A 16,560-nucleotide genomic window follows, 5' to 3' on the forward strand; every position below is an offset into this window, starting at 1 on the left:
GTACATAAAGACTTAAAGTGTGTGATCAAGTCACCCTACAATCTTCTCTCTTCTAAGGTGGGCAAATCTAAAGCCTCTATAGCCTCTCTCTCTCTCTCTCTCTCTCTCTCTCTCTCTCTCTAAACTCAGCTCTCTTCATTCTAGTACCACCTTTGTTGCCCTCCTCTGGACCTTCTCTATTAGCTCTTTGTGCCTCTAGAGGTGCGGAGTCCAACCCTGAGAAGTTTACTTTTGGCCTTATGTACGACATGAACAGCTTGCTAAATATTTCCCTACAGGGTGTTTGTGTGTTTGTGTGCGTGCGTGCGTGCCCTTCCCATTGGCCTCGTTTGATATGCCAAAGTCATTACTACCGCACTGGGGAGCCCAATATCGTCTTAGCAAATGATTGGTCAGCAAATCCGTGTCTGTCTGTCTCATGTCCCACTACCAGAACCTTACTTAACAGTAACTAAGAGTAAATTACGAGAGCTGCTCAAAAGCATTCCTTGACAGGTTGTAGTGAGAAAAGGTGAGGTACTATTGCGTCATTACAGCCCGAGGAATAAAACGGAATAAAGGTTCATCAAAGTATCATCATTTATTAACACCATGGTCCGTGTCTTCCTAGAGGCAAGGGGGTGGAGGGGGGAGCAGTTATCCGTTATTACCGCCCGCCTACCCTCCCCATGGACCGAGGGGGTGGGGGTGGGGGTGGGGGGGACTAAGACAAACCCCCCTAGTTTCGAAGGGCGAGGAAGGAAGGTGGGAGGGTGCTGGGGGGGTTTGACGGACCGACCTCCCGCTGGTAATGGCTCCCCAGCTAAATACTTTTTGCGAAAACTCTACCTGGAATAATATATGCTTCACCCTGACTCGTGCGTGACTTGCCTTCAGGGAAAGCTTAGCTTTGTACCGAAGGTTAGCTTTGTCAATAAGGGTTAGCTTTATAACGGGGGTTAGCTTTGTACTGGGGTTAACTTTGTACCAGGGGGTCAACTTTGTACCAGGGCTTAGCTTTGTATGAGAGAGGTTAGCCTTATGCCTGGGGTTAACTACGTATCTAGAACTTTGCTACGAAAACTTCTGGCTATAATTTGCGTATATATATATATATATATATATATATATATATATATATATATATATATATATATATATATATATATGTATGTATATATATATTTATATCAACTGGGTCACAGAACATAATCTATCAGACGCTTAATCATACATAAATATAACTTATACAATAATCATGCTCATGTGGAACGTATAGCAGTTTTGAAATAAACAACATGGCACCTCCTGTTCGACACGAAACTAGGGCGCTAGTGAACAGATGACGCCAAAAGCGTCGTGAACTTACGTCGTCCGCTGTAGAGAGAGGGGGGGGGAAAATTTGTATACACTCGCCTAACGTTACACTCACCACATCATCTGCTGACGGCACGACACCCACCAGGCCACACGAGAAAACAGACCAAAGTCGGGAGTTATCATCACTGTGCATATATTTCCATTCCATTTACGCCTAGTGGCGGCTCTGTATACAAGAGTAAAGCCATCACGATTCTGGACTGTCCACATTTAGGTATACTCCATCAGTATATACGAGGCGTTATTTCATAAATGATCTACAACTGTGATTTGTTAATGTACGTCATGTGATATAAACGTCAGTTTTATATAAATGTCTTAATTTGTATATATATATATATATATATATATATATATATATATATATATATATATATATATATATATATATATAAAGCCAAGGGAAACGATACTTCTGAGGCATTAAGTTCGACACGTTGTAGTATCTGGCACAACCTAATTTTGCATTCAATATTTGATTCACTTCAACATTACGGCCCACCGAGCTAGCTTGCAGCACATCTGGTGCTGATGAAACTGACTCTGTAACCACAAGGCGTCGATACAATACATCCAACAACACACATACATACATACACAACTGTAAAACTCTCTCCTTTTAAGGCTCATATTGTAATCACATAACACCAATATTACGGTACACCACGGTAATTTCGACGTACACCATGTAAAATATTCTGCACGACGCATCGTAACCACAGAATACCACACACACGGCCAAACCACACAGACTAATCTACAGTTTTATTAACTTGACCACTTCATATATCGTATCGCTGCCCAGTGACATCATCAGCCCACCCTTCCCTACACCACGTCGATCAAACTCCACTCTATCCAGGACGTTCGGGAAAAGCGTGCGGAGAAACGGCATGAAAGATTTTTCTGATACAAAACAGAACAAGTCAAGGCAAGACCCGGTAAATGCGAGTGCCACCGGAAAATTCAAGTAACTCCAAGGCAATTAAAGTTAGACGGATCCCCCAACCAGTGTTTAAGGTCCTCCGTAAGCACAAATGTAAACGTGTTGCATTCTCTCGTTTCCATTTGTGGACATCATCCATTCCTACAACACCACAAACACCAGTTCAACATATGCCCACGATGCAGCCGCTACAATGAAGAATCTCAACACTTGCAGTTCAACTTCCCCGTACTCTCCGTCATAGAAATATACACACATCACTACCCTTATGCACCACCCTTATGCCTGTGGTCCCGCTCAACGACGTGGTCAGCTTCCTGGGCGCTGCACGGGTCTCCCCCCCCCCCCCCCCACAGGAGGAGGAAGAGGGTCATGGGGAACGAATATAGGTACGTCGATATTGTATGCGACCATGTATAGCTATTACACAACGATTTTTTTTTTGTTACGAATTATGGCAGTATATTAAAGAAAGAGAACGAAAAACAGCTATATTATCAGAAAAAGCAAAAGAGGAGACTGCATTATACTAGCGAGTCCAGAGTCCATACCAAACATCTATTCGCACCTATCCATATCCACCCACGTACCTATCCATGAATACCCACGTACCTATCCATATCCACCCACGTACCTATCCATGAATACCCACGTACCTATCCCATCTATACTCTAAGCTTCCCAACGTACATGCAAAAACGATACATTCTGATACGTTCCGTTCGTCGACATTCCTATGTGCAAACCAGTCTGCCTATTTCTCCCCCCCCCCCCCCCCCAATCCTCAGTTTCCCATGAACTTCAGCAATCACAGGGCCGTGAACTACACACGCAGACTTCTATTAAAAAAAAAAAAGGGAGTAATTCCCATTCACCGGCTCAGATCTCTCCTCTCATGAAGAATAAATGACATTTCTTCTTATTCCCGGAGGCTGGGCCGGACCCGTCCCTTCAATTTCCTACCATTAATGTGGTTGTGGCCAGAAGCGGGACGGGGGGAACGGACCGCCGCTTGCCCGCTTCCTCGTCTGGTCCGTTCCTGAATGAGGTCATGCGTGGGAGAGCAAAGGAACAGAAAGATGGAAAAAAAAAAAACTTTGTCAGAAGCTGGATGCAAAAAGATAATAAATTACTTTAAGTATGGCTAATTTGGACACCGGGTAATGTGTCCATTCGTTTTGTTTATGGTTTCTTCGATACTTCAGTGAAAATGATCTACTGTTTGTTCATGAAATATATATATATATATATATATATATATATATATATATATATATATATATATATATATATGAGTATATAGAGAGAATTTTACTTAATGAACTGTAGCGGTTGAAACCTATCCAATTCAACAACATAGAAACATGAAATAACATTATAATTGATTTCATTACCGGTATTTCGAATATAATTAGCATCACTATTTTATACAGTAAACGAGTCATAGGCCATCTTGGGTGAAAAGAATAATGTCCTAGAAAAGGAGTATTATTACCATTTCGTAAATCAAGCTAAATATTGGGATTCTAAGTCTTGGAATTAGTAGTTTAAGCAATTTTAAGACCCTCTGCTTCTATACCATTTCTCCCGTAAGTGATTACGTCCCTAGGAAATTACGATACTTTTTTTGGAATATTTTTTCTAAGGAGCATCCGACGATGCTTTTGGGCGCTTGTACACTGGCGGCCAGGCTGCAGTGCGCATGATCAAGAGTCTGACGGTCTCTGCGCATGTGTGAATGTTCCCAGGACATTAATTGGTCAGTGTGAATTTTCATCGACCAATTACAGCTCTGTATAGGCTTCCGCACCCCCGTATTTGAATTTCAAATCAGGAGTACCGTGTGTAGTGTTGTGCCTGCCGCTATTTCGATATCGTCGCGAGGATTTCCTATCAAATTGAGGGAAAGACGGTGAAGTGTGGAAATTTCCTCAAGAGCAAGATGTCCTGCACACTAAAGTGAACTGTGTCAAGTGTAGACGAGAGTGAGTTGTAGGGAGCGTAACCAACCTTGTAGTTCCCGAGGTGAGTATTTGATTCTCTGGCAGATAAAGTTATTCCTTCATCTTACAGTGAACTGTGTGAAGTGTAACCAACCTTGCAGTTACCGAGGTGTCATAAATATATCTGATTCTGTGGCAGAAAAGTTTTGACTAAGTGCAAGGAAAGTGAGAATAATTCACATTTTAAAGGAACATGGTGCACGTCTAGAGCAGTGGAAACTGATGTCAATTTGTTAATCATACGCTCCGTAAGGTCTAAACCTGTCTCTTAGTACGAGTGTCGACTGGTGCATTTTTTATGTTCGGAAGAGTCAGTAGAAGGCCCTTGTATTCTCGTGGAAACTGACGATTTGCAATCTGGAAAGAGTAAATACGTGTTTCGTGTGAAAATTGTGTTTTGGGCGACACTGAGAAGCAGTCCACGAAGTTTTACGACATTCCTCTCGTAGAACCTGTTGCCCGTGAACTCGACGCTGCTACACTGATTCCTATAATCAAACAGTATAATACAGCCAGGAATAATATAATGAGCGACAAATGGGCAGCCTACAACAGCCTGGAGAACCATGGATTCGCGACCACCTTGTGATTAACCACTCCCGAGAATTTGGTTGATCCACTTAATTCCAACATCCACACGGCAGGATATCGAACGTTTGGTGGAGGGACGTTAAGGAGTGGGTGAAGCAGCCCTGGCAACAACAAGTCTCGACTTCAAGCAGCACTGGGCGCAATACCAGTTCTCGGTCACTGCCTGCAAGCACTACTCCACCACAGTCGGAAAAGAAGAAAGAAAAAAGAAAGATAAAAGCCAGTGCCACTTGTGGATGACGAGTAGGAAGAGGAAGGCCAAGATGACTCCAACTCTGAGTCTTCTAAGTTTGATTAAGGTAAATACATAGGTTAGGTTAGGCCCTGGTTAGGTTTGGTTAAAATTGTTTATCCGATCGTCTTTAAATGTCTTCTGAGCGAGTCTGACCACTTCTATAGCAAATTACTACTTTTGGTGATTTCCCGCACCTAGAACCTTAGAACACATCAAAAGGACATCGGAAAAAACAAACAATTTCAAACGAATGCAAGACCGAAACGGTTATTTTAACTTTCATCTTTCAAACTGAACGATTATTGTGATAGTAGTATATCAAAGGCAGCTGGGCATACACCAAAAGTAGGTAATACACTTGTAGAAAAAAAACAAAAAATTAAAACCTACCCTTGCTTAACTTCCTTTACAGTCAAGATTTACCAGAATATCTAATATTCCTGTTGAAACATACCAGTTACATTCAGGAAAAAGGCACTGCCGATAAGTTTCTGGATGTTAACAAACAGACGACAGCGAAAGGTCATGTAATCCCATGCTGGAAACAAATATAATTTTGGCATATTTCAAAAATCATTCCGGCCAATAGGTAAGGTTTTCGTAGGATCCGTTGATTTAATACAAGTGTATTACTCACTTTTACATTAAATAACGCCATATTTTCCCCTAATATACATCACCCATATCGCCTTGTTAAGTCATTCCTAACCAAAATACGGGTTTGTCAGCGAACTCATAGTTAACGCCGAAAACAGACTAGTAAAAGGGCATTAGCATTTTGTTAGAAGATGCAATATTTAAACTAACGAAGAAATGGAGTAAAACATTGTGAGGTGATGAATGCGGTGATACTCGACAGAATAAAATACAAAACCTAACTTAAAACACTAATGCACATATACACACACATACAAGGAAGATCTTTCACATGATGGGATGATTCACTACAGGCAAGTTTCGCCACCTGATAACCCTCGATGATTGGTTAATAATGGCAGAAACGGCTCCGGCATTATGCCACACCTCACTGTACTGGAAATCATGCAGGTCAAACGGGTTAAGCTGGGGGAGGGAGGAGGGTGGGTACTAACTCCATGTGCTGACTGGCCACACTGCTTCCTCCTGTAAGAACCAACTGATGGTTCCACATGCACACTTACCTCTTCCTGAAGAACATGTTCACGGCAGATGACAGTTTGTCCAGGGGTGTTGCCGTGCTAGTCATTATCCACTTTTTTTCTGCTATATCCACAGTCACTGAACCTTCTCCCAACATTTACTCAACGGTGTAGCAACACTCACGATCCGTCTTTTATAAAACCTGACACTTCCTTCTAGATATTTTCCGGGTACGTTAACACTTTTCCCATCCAGGATTTCTCCCGTAAAATGTCACAATTTATCTTTTCCCTCCGTGAAATATTGTTCACAAAACGCTGCACTTCTCCCGAACACTACATCACCTCCACTTCACACTTTTCTTATGTGCCATACTTTTCCCCCGGACGATGTTTCCTCTGGTGGAAGGAATCAGAGCGGACCAAGACGTGAGCCCAACGTCGACCTGAGCCTCACTGAGGTCCGAATTCAGTCTGTAAAAACACTAGCTGGCAACATCTCACAGACCTGTACTCCCAGCTATCGACACTAATTATATGACGTGCTTTTTCCACAACTATGCAAGTGGAACGGTATAAATAATGGCTCCCACAGTCCAGTAATCGTGAACACGAACACGTTCGAGTGAAAGGTAATCACATGCATGTGTTCTGTGGCGAGTGTCGGTACAATAACATCGTCCATCTTGCAAGTCATACCCGCTCATTCACGCGTCGCAGGTGTTAAAGAACTGGGGGGGGATAACGTAATGATTGTCACATAAATACCTTGACTTTCCTGGTTCTGCTCATTGTAAAGCTGTCACCATGCAAGAAAATTAGCTTCTTATCTTAGGCACACAAGAAGCAAACGATTTATGGTTTCTTTTGTCAGTTTGGTGTCGGTGATTCGATATGTTTTACGGGTACAGTTCAGTGGCTACTTTCTCTCCTGATGTGTGTTACTCGCGATGAACTCACGGGCAGTCAGCTGCCAGATCATATATATATATATATATATATATATATATATATATATATATATATATATATATATATATATATATATATATACCCAGGAAACAAAATGAGAGCAACAGACATACATTACCCCCCCCTCCCCACAACTGATAGGTAGCTCCTCCCACTCGTTATTATATATATATATATATATATATATATATATATATATATATATATATATATATATATATAAGGCCTAGCTACGTTGCTTAATCATGTTGCCGTAACTTCCACCGATAAGAAAATACTTCAAGAAGAAAAATAATATCGGCAAGGAGGGCAAGAGGCGACTCCTGCTGACCTAAACGTGAGTCAAGCCTGGATATACTGACATACTTATTGCTGCGCAGTATCGTAAATAACATTAATTCGACCATCCCTCCAGCTACAGTGTAAACATGACCACAAGCATTGAAATGAGTATCTAGTTGTATAAATACAGACGAGTATGAGGCAAGTGAGAGAGGTGGGGCGACGGCTCGGCGTGTACTCATTACACGCAAGCGAACTGCCTGGGACCCCTTGCAAGCCCAGATGTCACACCTACCGCTGATTCATCAAAGATTCATTGATTACACGTTTATGTCATGAGGGCAGGCGTTACCGAAGCACGGGGAGGGGGTGTAAAATGCTTGGTTCCAACACCCTCCACCCTCCATACACACAGAGGTTGTGGGTCACGTCCACGGGTCACTGGTATAGCGGTACAGTAACTAGTAAATCTGTTAGTGTGCGTTAGTTGGTGGTACAGTGCGGTACTGGAAACGATTCTGTGAGGTCCTGTTAGATCTAGTGGTCGTCCAGTGGGGAGAGAGAGGGGGCTTTAAAGACGTGACTATAGACTGCGTGAGAGTGGGGCGGGAGACTGTCAGCCATGCGCGACTGTATGTGTGTGTGTGTGTGTAGCGCCCGGGGACGCATGAGGGAATGAATATTCATGAGATGAAATGCCAGGCAGTGAAACCATCACAATGTGGGTGTAGGAGACCTAGTGTGTGTACCAGGGGTGTGGGACACCATGTCTGTGTACCAGGGGTGTAGGAGACCATGTTTGGATACCAGGGGCGAAGGTGCCTATGTCTGTGTACCACGGGTGTGGCTGAAGACCACATGGAAGGGGGAGGGGAGGATGATGTCCGGGGTCACCCCGAGGAAAAATTACCCCATCCAATGTGTTCAGGTGGAGCCTTACCATTGGTACCTACCTCCTCCCCTACTCCCCAAACTGGACTCTCACCTCGGTAGGTACGTACCATCAGGTACACACATCAATAAGACTGTCAGGGTCAGCATGTCTGGTACCGGCGTTTAGTACCTATGGAATGGTTATGGGTACCAATGGACAACAATATGACACCCCTGGCATGGTACAGCTAACATGGTACCATTTGACACAGTACCATGCGATACCCATGCATGGTTCAGGTAACACGGTACCACTTGACATCCCTGTTATGGTAGAGGTAACACGGTACCACGTGAAACCTCAAGCTGTTCCCGCGAACGGCCACCCCCGTTAGCTGGTGCTTCAACCACACGGCCACTCCCCTCTCCCTGCACACCGCCCTACACTCCCTACGGCACACACTCTCTCTCTATCCCCTGCAGCAGCCTCTCCCTTGCCTTCCTACTCCCCAGGACCGAGACATGCACCAGGTAACGACCACTCCATCAACCGCTAATGTTCACCCCTCTTCTCCTCTCCACCCCCCCCCCACACAACCACCCTGCTCCGACATCTTTAAAAACCTCAGAACGAGCGAAAAATCAATAAATCTTCGCCCATTTCCACAAATCAAGGTGAGGAAAAATATATACGCCACTGAGCGATTGTAACAAGTGGCCTCCCACTACATCTGAGGGATTCCAGAACATCTAAGTCAACCGTCAGTGGGAGAAAACTTTAAAACTGTGGACGATGGAGTATAATGGACCCGGCGTCCACTGCCGCTTCTCCTTCCCCCATCACGCAAGTCGTGATGAAATTCTGTGATGTGATCGTTGGTGTCTGCAGACAGTAGCCATGATATACGGACAGCGTTATACCTATACAGATATACATACACACACACACACACATATATATATATATGGAGAAAAACTGGAGGAAGTAAAGTGTTTTAGATATCTGGGAGTGGATCTGGCAGCGGATGGAACCATGGAAGCGGAAGTGGATCATAGGGTGGGGGAGGGGGTGAAAATTCTGGGAGCCTTGAAGAATGTGTGGAAGTCGAGAACATTATCTCGAAAAGCAAAAATGGGTATGTTTGAAGGAATAGTGGTTCCAACAATGTTGTATGGTTGCGAGGCGTGGGCTATGGATAGAGTTGTGCGCAGGAGGATGGATGTGCTGGAAATGAGATGTTTGAGGACAATGTGTGGTGTGAGGTGGTTTGATCGAGTAAGTAACGTAAGGGTAAGAGAGATGTGTGGAAATAAAAAGAGCGTGGTTGAGAGAGCAGAAGAGGGTGTTTTGAAATGGTTTGGGCACATGGAGAGAATGAGTGAGGAAAGATTGACCAAGAGGATATATGTGTCGGAGGTGGAGGGAACGAGAAGTGGGAGACCAAATTGGAGGTGGAAAGATGGAGTGAAAAAGATTTTGTGTGATCGGGGCCTGAACATGCAGGAGGGTGAAAGGAGGGCAAGGAATAGAGTGAATTGGATCGATGTGGTATACCGGGGTTGACGTGCTGTCAGTGGATTGAATCAGGGCATGTGAAGCGTCTGGGGTAAACCATGGAAAGCTGTGTAGGTATGTATATTTGCGTGTGTGGACGTATGTATATACATGTGTATGGGGGTGGGTTGGGCCATTTCTTTCGTCTGTTTCCTTGCGCTACCTCGCAAACGCGGGAGACCGACAAAAAAAAAAAAATATATATATATATATATATATATATATATATATATATGGAAGAACGTAGGATCAGATCAGCCTGCCTGCTTACCTAACATCGATGAGATTTTACCTACTAGCAAGCCTAGCACGACAGAGGGAAATAATAGGAACGCGTCGGTGCCTACACCCATGAACGTAGTAGCATTTTTTCTACACTCTATTCATCGTCCTTCATGATGATGGCGAGATGTTCCAGCGTCAGCGAGGCTTGGCCTTGTATTACTGTTGCTACTCTATCGTTAGTACTGCTACGCGTGCACGTCTGTGAACGCTGCTGTTGGCGGTATTGCATCTGCTGGCATTGCAAGGCTATTTTGTCGGCAGTATTGATATTCCTAGTACAGCTAAGCTGCTGTTAGTAGTGTTGATACTGCTGGTATCGCTCGGCTGCCGTTGGTAGTACTGTTACTACTGGTATTGTAAGGCAAATGTTGATAGAACTTCAACTACTGGTATCTCTAGGTTGCTGTTGGCATAACGCTGAAACCCGGTATCGCTAGTCTGCTGTTGGTAGTATTGTATCCTACAGTTGGTATTACTATACTGCTGTTGGTAGTACTGCTGCGACCGCCGGTATGGTCACGCTGCTTGCGGTGGTGCCGTAACCACGTATGGCTAAGCTGCTGTTTGTGGTATTGTTAGAACGGCGAGGCTGCTTTTGTTAGCAGTACTAATACTGATATTGCTACCCTCCTGTTGTTAATGTTAGCACTATTACTGCTGCTTGTCCTACGCTGCTGTTGGTAACATTGCTACCCTCCTGTTGTTATTGTTAGCACTATCATTACTGCTTGTCCTACGCTGCTGTTGGTAACATTGCTACCCTCCTGTTGTTATTGTTAGCACTATCATTACTGCTTGTCCTACGCTGCTGTTGGTAATATTGCTACCACAGGACATCGCTACGCTACTCGTAATGGCGTAGGAGGTAGTCCATACATGTCTAGCTAGGTTACTGTAACGCCGTGGCTTGGGAGAAAGTAGACGCCGCAGGAGAGAGCTGAGGGCGGCACCGAGGAATCGCCATGCACCAGTGACTTGGTTCCTTCCCCCCCTCCTCCCCCAACACACACACACCTCACGCTCGCACTCGCTCCCGGGCGACAGTCTGTATCGCGGACCCCGTTGCACTCGTACCCGGGATGCTGGTCTGGAAATTGAGAGGAATGGAGATATGGAGTGAGGAACGGACCATGAAGGAAGTAAAAGCGAGCGAGAAAAAGAAAGCGAGTGGGTGTGTGTGTTTGTTTGTGGTAACTTCTTTGTACAGAATGCGGAGGTTAGTTCTTCACATGAGTGTGTTCTGTTACCTGGCGTAGTAGGCTAGGGGGTGTGTGTGTGTGCGCGCATATATACACAGGAGTAAAAGACATGGTACATATATATATATATACGAGGTTAAGACGACGGGGCAACACGAACGTAGAACTTTCTCCCCGTACGAACACTAATCACATAGCGTAAGCGGACGCCACGAGATGAGTCGCGCTCCGGTTACTGGTTCGAATTGATTTCTCGATTGGTCAATCACGCCAGTGACGTCATACAATCCGTTCATCTACCATCAAATAGGGATGAAAAAGGGACTACAGACACATCTGAAATCGTTCTATTATTTGCGTCAGTGGATAAAATAATCCGCTTACAAAATCTGATAATGATTAATGAAATGTTTGCGAGGGAACGAAGCTCCGTACTCAATATATGGACTCTAATTAGCTCGTCGTGAGGCAAAATAAATGCGTTAATTTTCGCAAGTATGGTTTACTCATGGCGTAGTCAACCCCGCTGCCCCAGTTTTCTCGAGAATACACGTGAATGACGGAATCGACTTAATAACAGATACAAAGTTTCCTTGGAACGTCTATCAGGTTCCCAGAGGTGCGGAGCGGCACACGATGTACAACGGGCTCGACAATCGTTGAAAATTTCGGTCAGTCTCAGCCGCTATGAAGTTAAGTGAGGTTTAAATAGGTTAGGCTAGTAAGACACCTGTAAGCGATCAAGAGAACATTGGTGAACCTCACTTAAACGTCTCCCAGCACGACGAGCAGCCGAGAGAGATACAGTTGAGCGTGATATATACTCCATGACATCTGCTCCTTCGAGCGAGAGGAATGAATGCAGAGTTGCCCGTTTCTTACTAAACCGGAAATTTAGGTTTCATTAGATGATTACATATTTTCCTTGTGTAGAATATTGCACCAGTTTGTTTAGTAGTAACGTTTCGGTACGGCGTTTCTCGACCATCGCGGAACAAAACAGTACGCGGGGAGGAGGAGGAGAGACGACCTCCAGGATTGAGGGGTTTTAAAGCGCCGCCGCTGACTGCCGACAACACGCACACGGTAACATATTTGCGGCCGCCAGGGAGGGGGGGGGGAAGACATTATTGGAACGTCGGGGGGGGGAGGGAAGATTTGAACGCGTCCGCCCGCGTGCCGCACATCCCACAGCTTCTCATCGATTTCCAGGAACCCAATCTTTCACGTAACTCTGCAGACATTTTTTTTTCCTTTTTCTTTTCTCGCTTTCTGGGGGGGGGGGGGGGGAAGAGTGAGTTAGTTACGATCAGGCTTAATGGAACATTCATATCCAAACTGATGAACCGTCCAATCCCCAAAGCCTCGTAAGATACCGCTTAGCGTTATAACTAACCGTAAATAAGTTTTCAGATACGATGGTCTACCCATTTAACAGTGACGTAACTCTTTACGAAGAGATATTTAGCCTATTTATCATAAAGAACACTCCTTGAGTACGATTTCTTGTTTGCTGAAGAAGGTAAATAGTAATGACTACAACATCAGCTAGTTAATTTCTGCACGCAATTCACATGATGGAACGGTAATACATCGACATTATTTATAACTAAATCAACCTTTTTTTTTTTTTGTTTCGAAATCTAATCCACGCATCAACTCGTTACAGAGTGAGCCTAGCCTATTATCATGCTCCTAATTTATCAACTTTAATCCGGTCCTTGTCCCGCCGATGCACAGCACACCAATCTACTACACACTCATGCCCAATTCCATGAGTACAGGGGGTTGTACATGGGAACGCTAGATAATACATTTGACCTGTTGGTCCACGACGATGTTGTCTGCCACTAAAGGAAGGCAATAAATCCTAAAATTCATGGCAATAAATCCTAAAATTTATAATTTACATAGATGGAGACGGGTTATTAAAGTAGAGGGCTCTATCTACTACCATCATGATGACCAGGAAGCAAAGCTTAGCCCATGGGAATGGCCACAGGGATTACTTTCAGGCCATGAACCCAAGAGCGGATTAACCTTACATGAAAAGGGTCAAATTCTGTACGAAAAAAGGAAGAGGGATTTCAGAAGTGAATTTAATCTGATTTTCCGTAAGTGGAACAATTTCCTTTTTTTCTCTCTCTCCAGGGGTAGATTTTAAGAAGACCTTTGATTATACCATCAACTTTAATTCCGGGTTTTATCTCATGGCTAAATTGGGGACATATCCGTTTGGAATTCAATTAGCGACAACTTCAGAAGGATGAATTACGGCAGACGTCTGAATGTAAAAGATAATCCTAATTATACTCAGATCATTATAAATGTTTTAAAAGCCCGCGCTTCTACAAAGGGAAAGATAATATTTATTAGAAAAAAGAAGAAAGATATATACGTGGAACTGTGAAGTCTTTGATCGAAAGAATAAGTGGAAGATATTGTTATTGGCAAAGTTCGTAACTAGGGTACAGTGGAAAAGAAAGAGAGAGAGAGAGACTATCTTAAATTCAGATCCGTTGAGCCGACAGCCAGCTGCCATGAGATTTGTGTCCAATCCCAGACTGACTGACTGACTCGCGTATCCTAAATTCTTGTACGGCTAAAGCACGGCGGTGCGACCCATGAGCACGACGGCATGAACCCCTGAGAACGACGGTACGACCTTTGAGCACGACGGTACGACCTTTGAGCACGACGGCAAGAACCTTTGAGCATGACGGTACACGCTTTGAGCACGACGGTACGAACCCTTGAGCACGACGGTACGAACCCTTGAGCACGACGGTACGAACCCTTGAGCACGACGGTACGAACCCTTGAGCATGACGGTACGAACCCTTGAGCACGACGGTACGAACCCTTGAGCACGACGGTACGAACCCTTGAGCATGACGGTACGAACCCTTGAGCACGACGGCAAGAACCCTTGAGCATGACAGTACGACCCTTCAGCATGACGGTGCGAGCTTTGAGCACGACGGTACGAACCCTTGAGCATGACAGTACGACTCTTCAGCATGACGGTACGAGCTTTGAGCACGACGGTACGACCCTTGAGCATGACGGTACGACCCTTGAGCATGACCGTACGACCCTTGAGTACGACTTTTTAACGATCCTTCAGCACGACAGTGCGACCTCTGCGTGTATGATGACCCCCCTCCCTTTAAACTGACCTTTGAATAAGGTTCGACATATTGGAACTGATCCAATAAACTCGTTTATCAAATATTTTACATAATAACATCTGTTTTAAGACTTTAATATCATTGTCGTAATCTCACTATATATATATATATATATATATAATATTTTTTTTTTTTTTTTTTTTTTTATACTTTGTCGCTGTCTCCCGCGTTTGCGAGGTAGCGCAAGGAAACAGACGAAAGAAATGGCCCCCCCCCCCCCCATACACATGTACATACACACGTCCACACACGCAAATATACATACCTACACAGCTTTCCATGGTTTACCCCGGACGCCCCACATGCCTTGATTCAATCCACTGACAGCACGTCAACCCCTGTATACCACATCGCTCCAATTCACTCTATTCCTTGCCCTCCTTTCACCCTCCTGCATGTTCAGGCCCCGATCACACAAAATCCTTTTCACTCCATCTTTCCACCTCCAATTTGGTCTCCCTCTTCTCCTCGTTCCCTCCACCTCCGACACATATATCCTCTTGGTCAATCTTTCCTCACTCATTCTCTCCATGTGCCCAAACCATTTCAAAACACCCTCTTCTGCTCTCTCAACCACGCTCTTTTTATTTCCACACATCTCTCTTACCCTTACGTTACTTACTCGATCAAACCACCTCACACCACACATTGTCCTCAAACATCTCATTTCCAGCACATCCATCCTCCTGCGCACAACTCTATCCATAGCCCACGCCTCGCAACCATACAACATTGTTGGAACCACTATTCCTTCAAACATACCCATTTTTGCTTTCCGGGATAATGTTCTCGACTTCCACACATTTTTCAAGGCTCCCAAAATTTTCGCCCCCTCCCCCACCCTATGATCCACTTCCGCTTCCATGGTTCCATCCGCTGACAGATCCACTCCCAGATATCTAAAACACTTCACTTCCTCCAGTTTTTCTCCATTCAAACTCACCTCCCAATTGACTTGACCCTCAACCCTACTGTACCTAATAACCTTGCTCTTATTCACATTTACTCTTAACTTTCTTCTTCCACACACTTTACCAAACTCCGTCACCAGCTTCTGCAGTTTCTCACATGAATCCGCCACCAGCGCTGTATCATCAGCGAACAACAACTGACTCACTTCCCAAGCTTCATATATATATATATATATATATATATATATATATATATATATATATATATATATATATATATATCTTTCTTTTTCTTTCAAACTATTCGCCATTTCCCGCGTTAGCAAGGTAGCGTTAAGAACAGAGGACTGGGCCTCAGAGGGAATATCCTCACCTGGCCTCCTTCTCTGTTCCCTCTTTTGGAAAATTAAAAAAAAAAAAAACGAGAGGGGAGGATTTCCAGCCCCCCGCTCCCCTCCCTTTTAGTCGCCTTCTACGATATATATATATATATATATATATATATATATATATATATATATATATATATATATATGGTCATGTTTCTTTTGTGTCAGAAAGCGTGGAGTCAATCCTCCAGGGTGGGATTTCATAGGATCTTGGGCGGGATTGACGCAATGTAGGCTGGTAAGGGGGAGGGATTATTTTTTTCCCCCTCTCCCTCCCTGTCCCAGTGTAAGCCTACCTAGCCAGAACAGAGAACAGGGAATGAGTTTTTGGCTGTTAAATTAGTGGACACAGTGGGGGACGAACTGGCCTTGTTTCTCTTTGCTTCTTCACAATATTCTTTTAAATGAACCTTGATATGGTACGATAATATTGTAATAATATAATCTGATATAATATATACTATAAGCAGAATACATTAAAATCAGTGGATATATAACCGATGGTTTGTTCATCATAGAATCACAGAACCTATAGAAAATGTTGAGAGAGAGATATAGACAGGGGATTCTCTGTTGGTTTAGTCTTGTCTGTGGAGGGTTTGGCCCGGATAGTCTATCCGCGTAGTATATACGGTCTGTTATATAAGCTGG

General features: G+C 44.0%; 1 protein-coding gene across 4 annotated transcripts in view; it reads right to left on the reverse strand.

Annotated features, from left to right (window-relative positions):
- Window positions 1–16,560, reverse strand: part of LOC139756864 (tetratricopeptide repeat protein 39B-like) — a 169,277-nt gene that overhangs the window by 55,379 nt on the left and 97,338 nt on the right. The window contains exon 1 of one of the 4 annotated variants that reach the window (XM_071676710.1): window positions 6,295–6,935. The exons of 2 other annotated variants lie outside the window; for them this stretch is intronic. In XM_071676710.1, coding sequence (XP_071532811.1) covers window positions 6,295–6,410 — 116 coding nt within the window. In that variant the 5' untranslated portion in view covers window positions 6,411–6,935. Of the gene's footprint in view, window positions 1–6,294; window positions 6,936–16,560 lie in introns of those variants that run through there. One more of the 4 variants, XM_071676711.1, reaches the window with a different exon arrangement.

This window comes from Panulirus ornatus, chromosome 23, assembly GCF_036320965.1.
Source record: "Panulirus ornatus isolate Po-2019 chromosome 23, ASM3632096v1, whole genome shotgun sequence".
Taxonomy (NCBI): domain Eukaryota; kingdom Metazoa; phylum Arthropoda; class Malacostraca; order Decapoda; family Palinuridae; genus Panulirus; species Panulirus ornatus.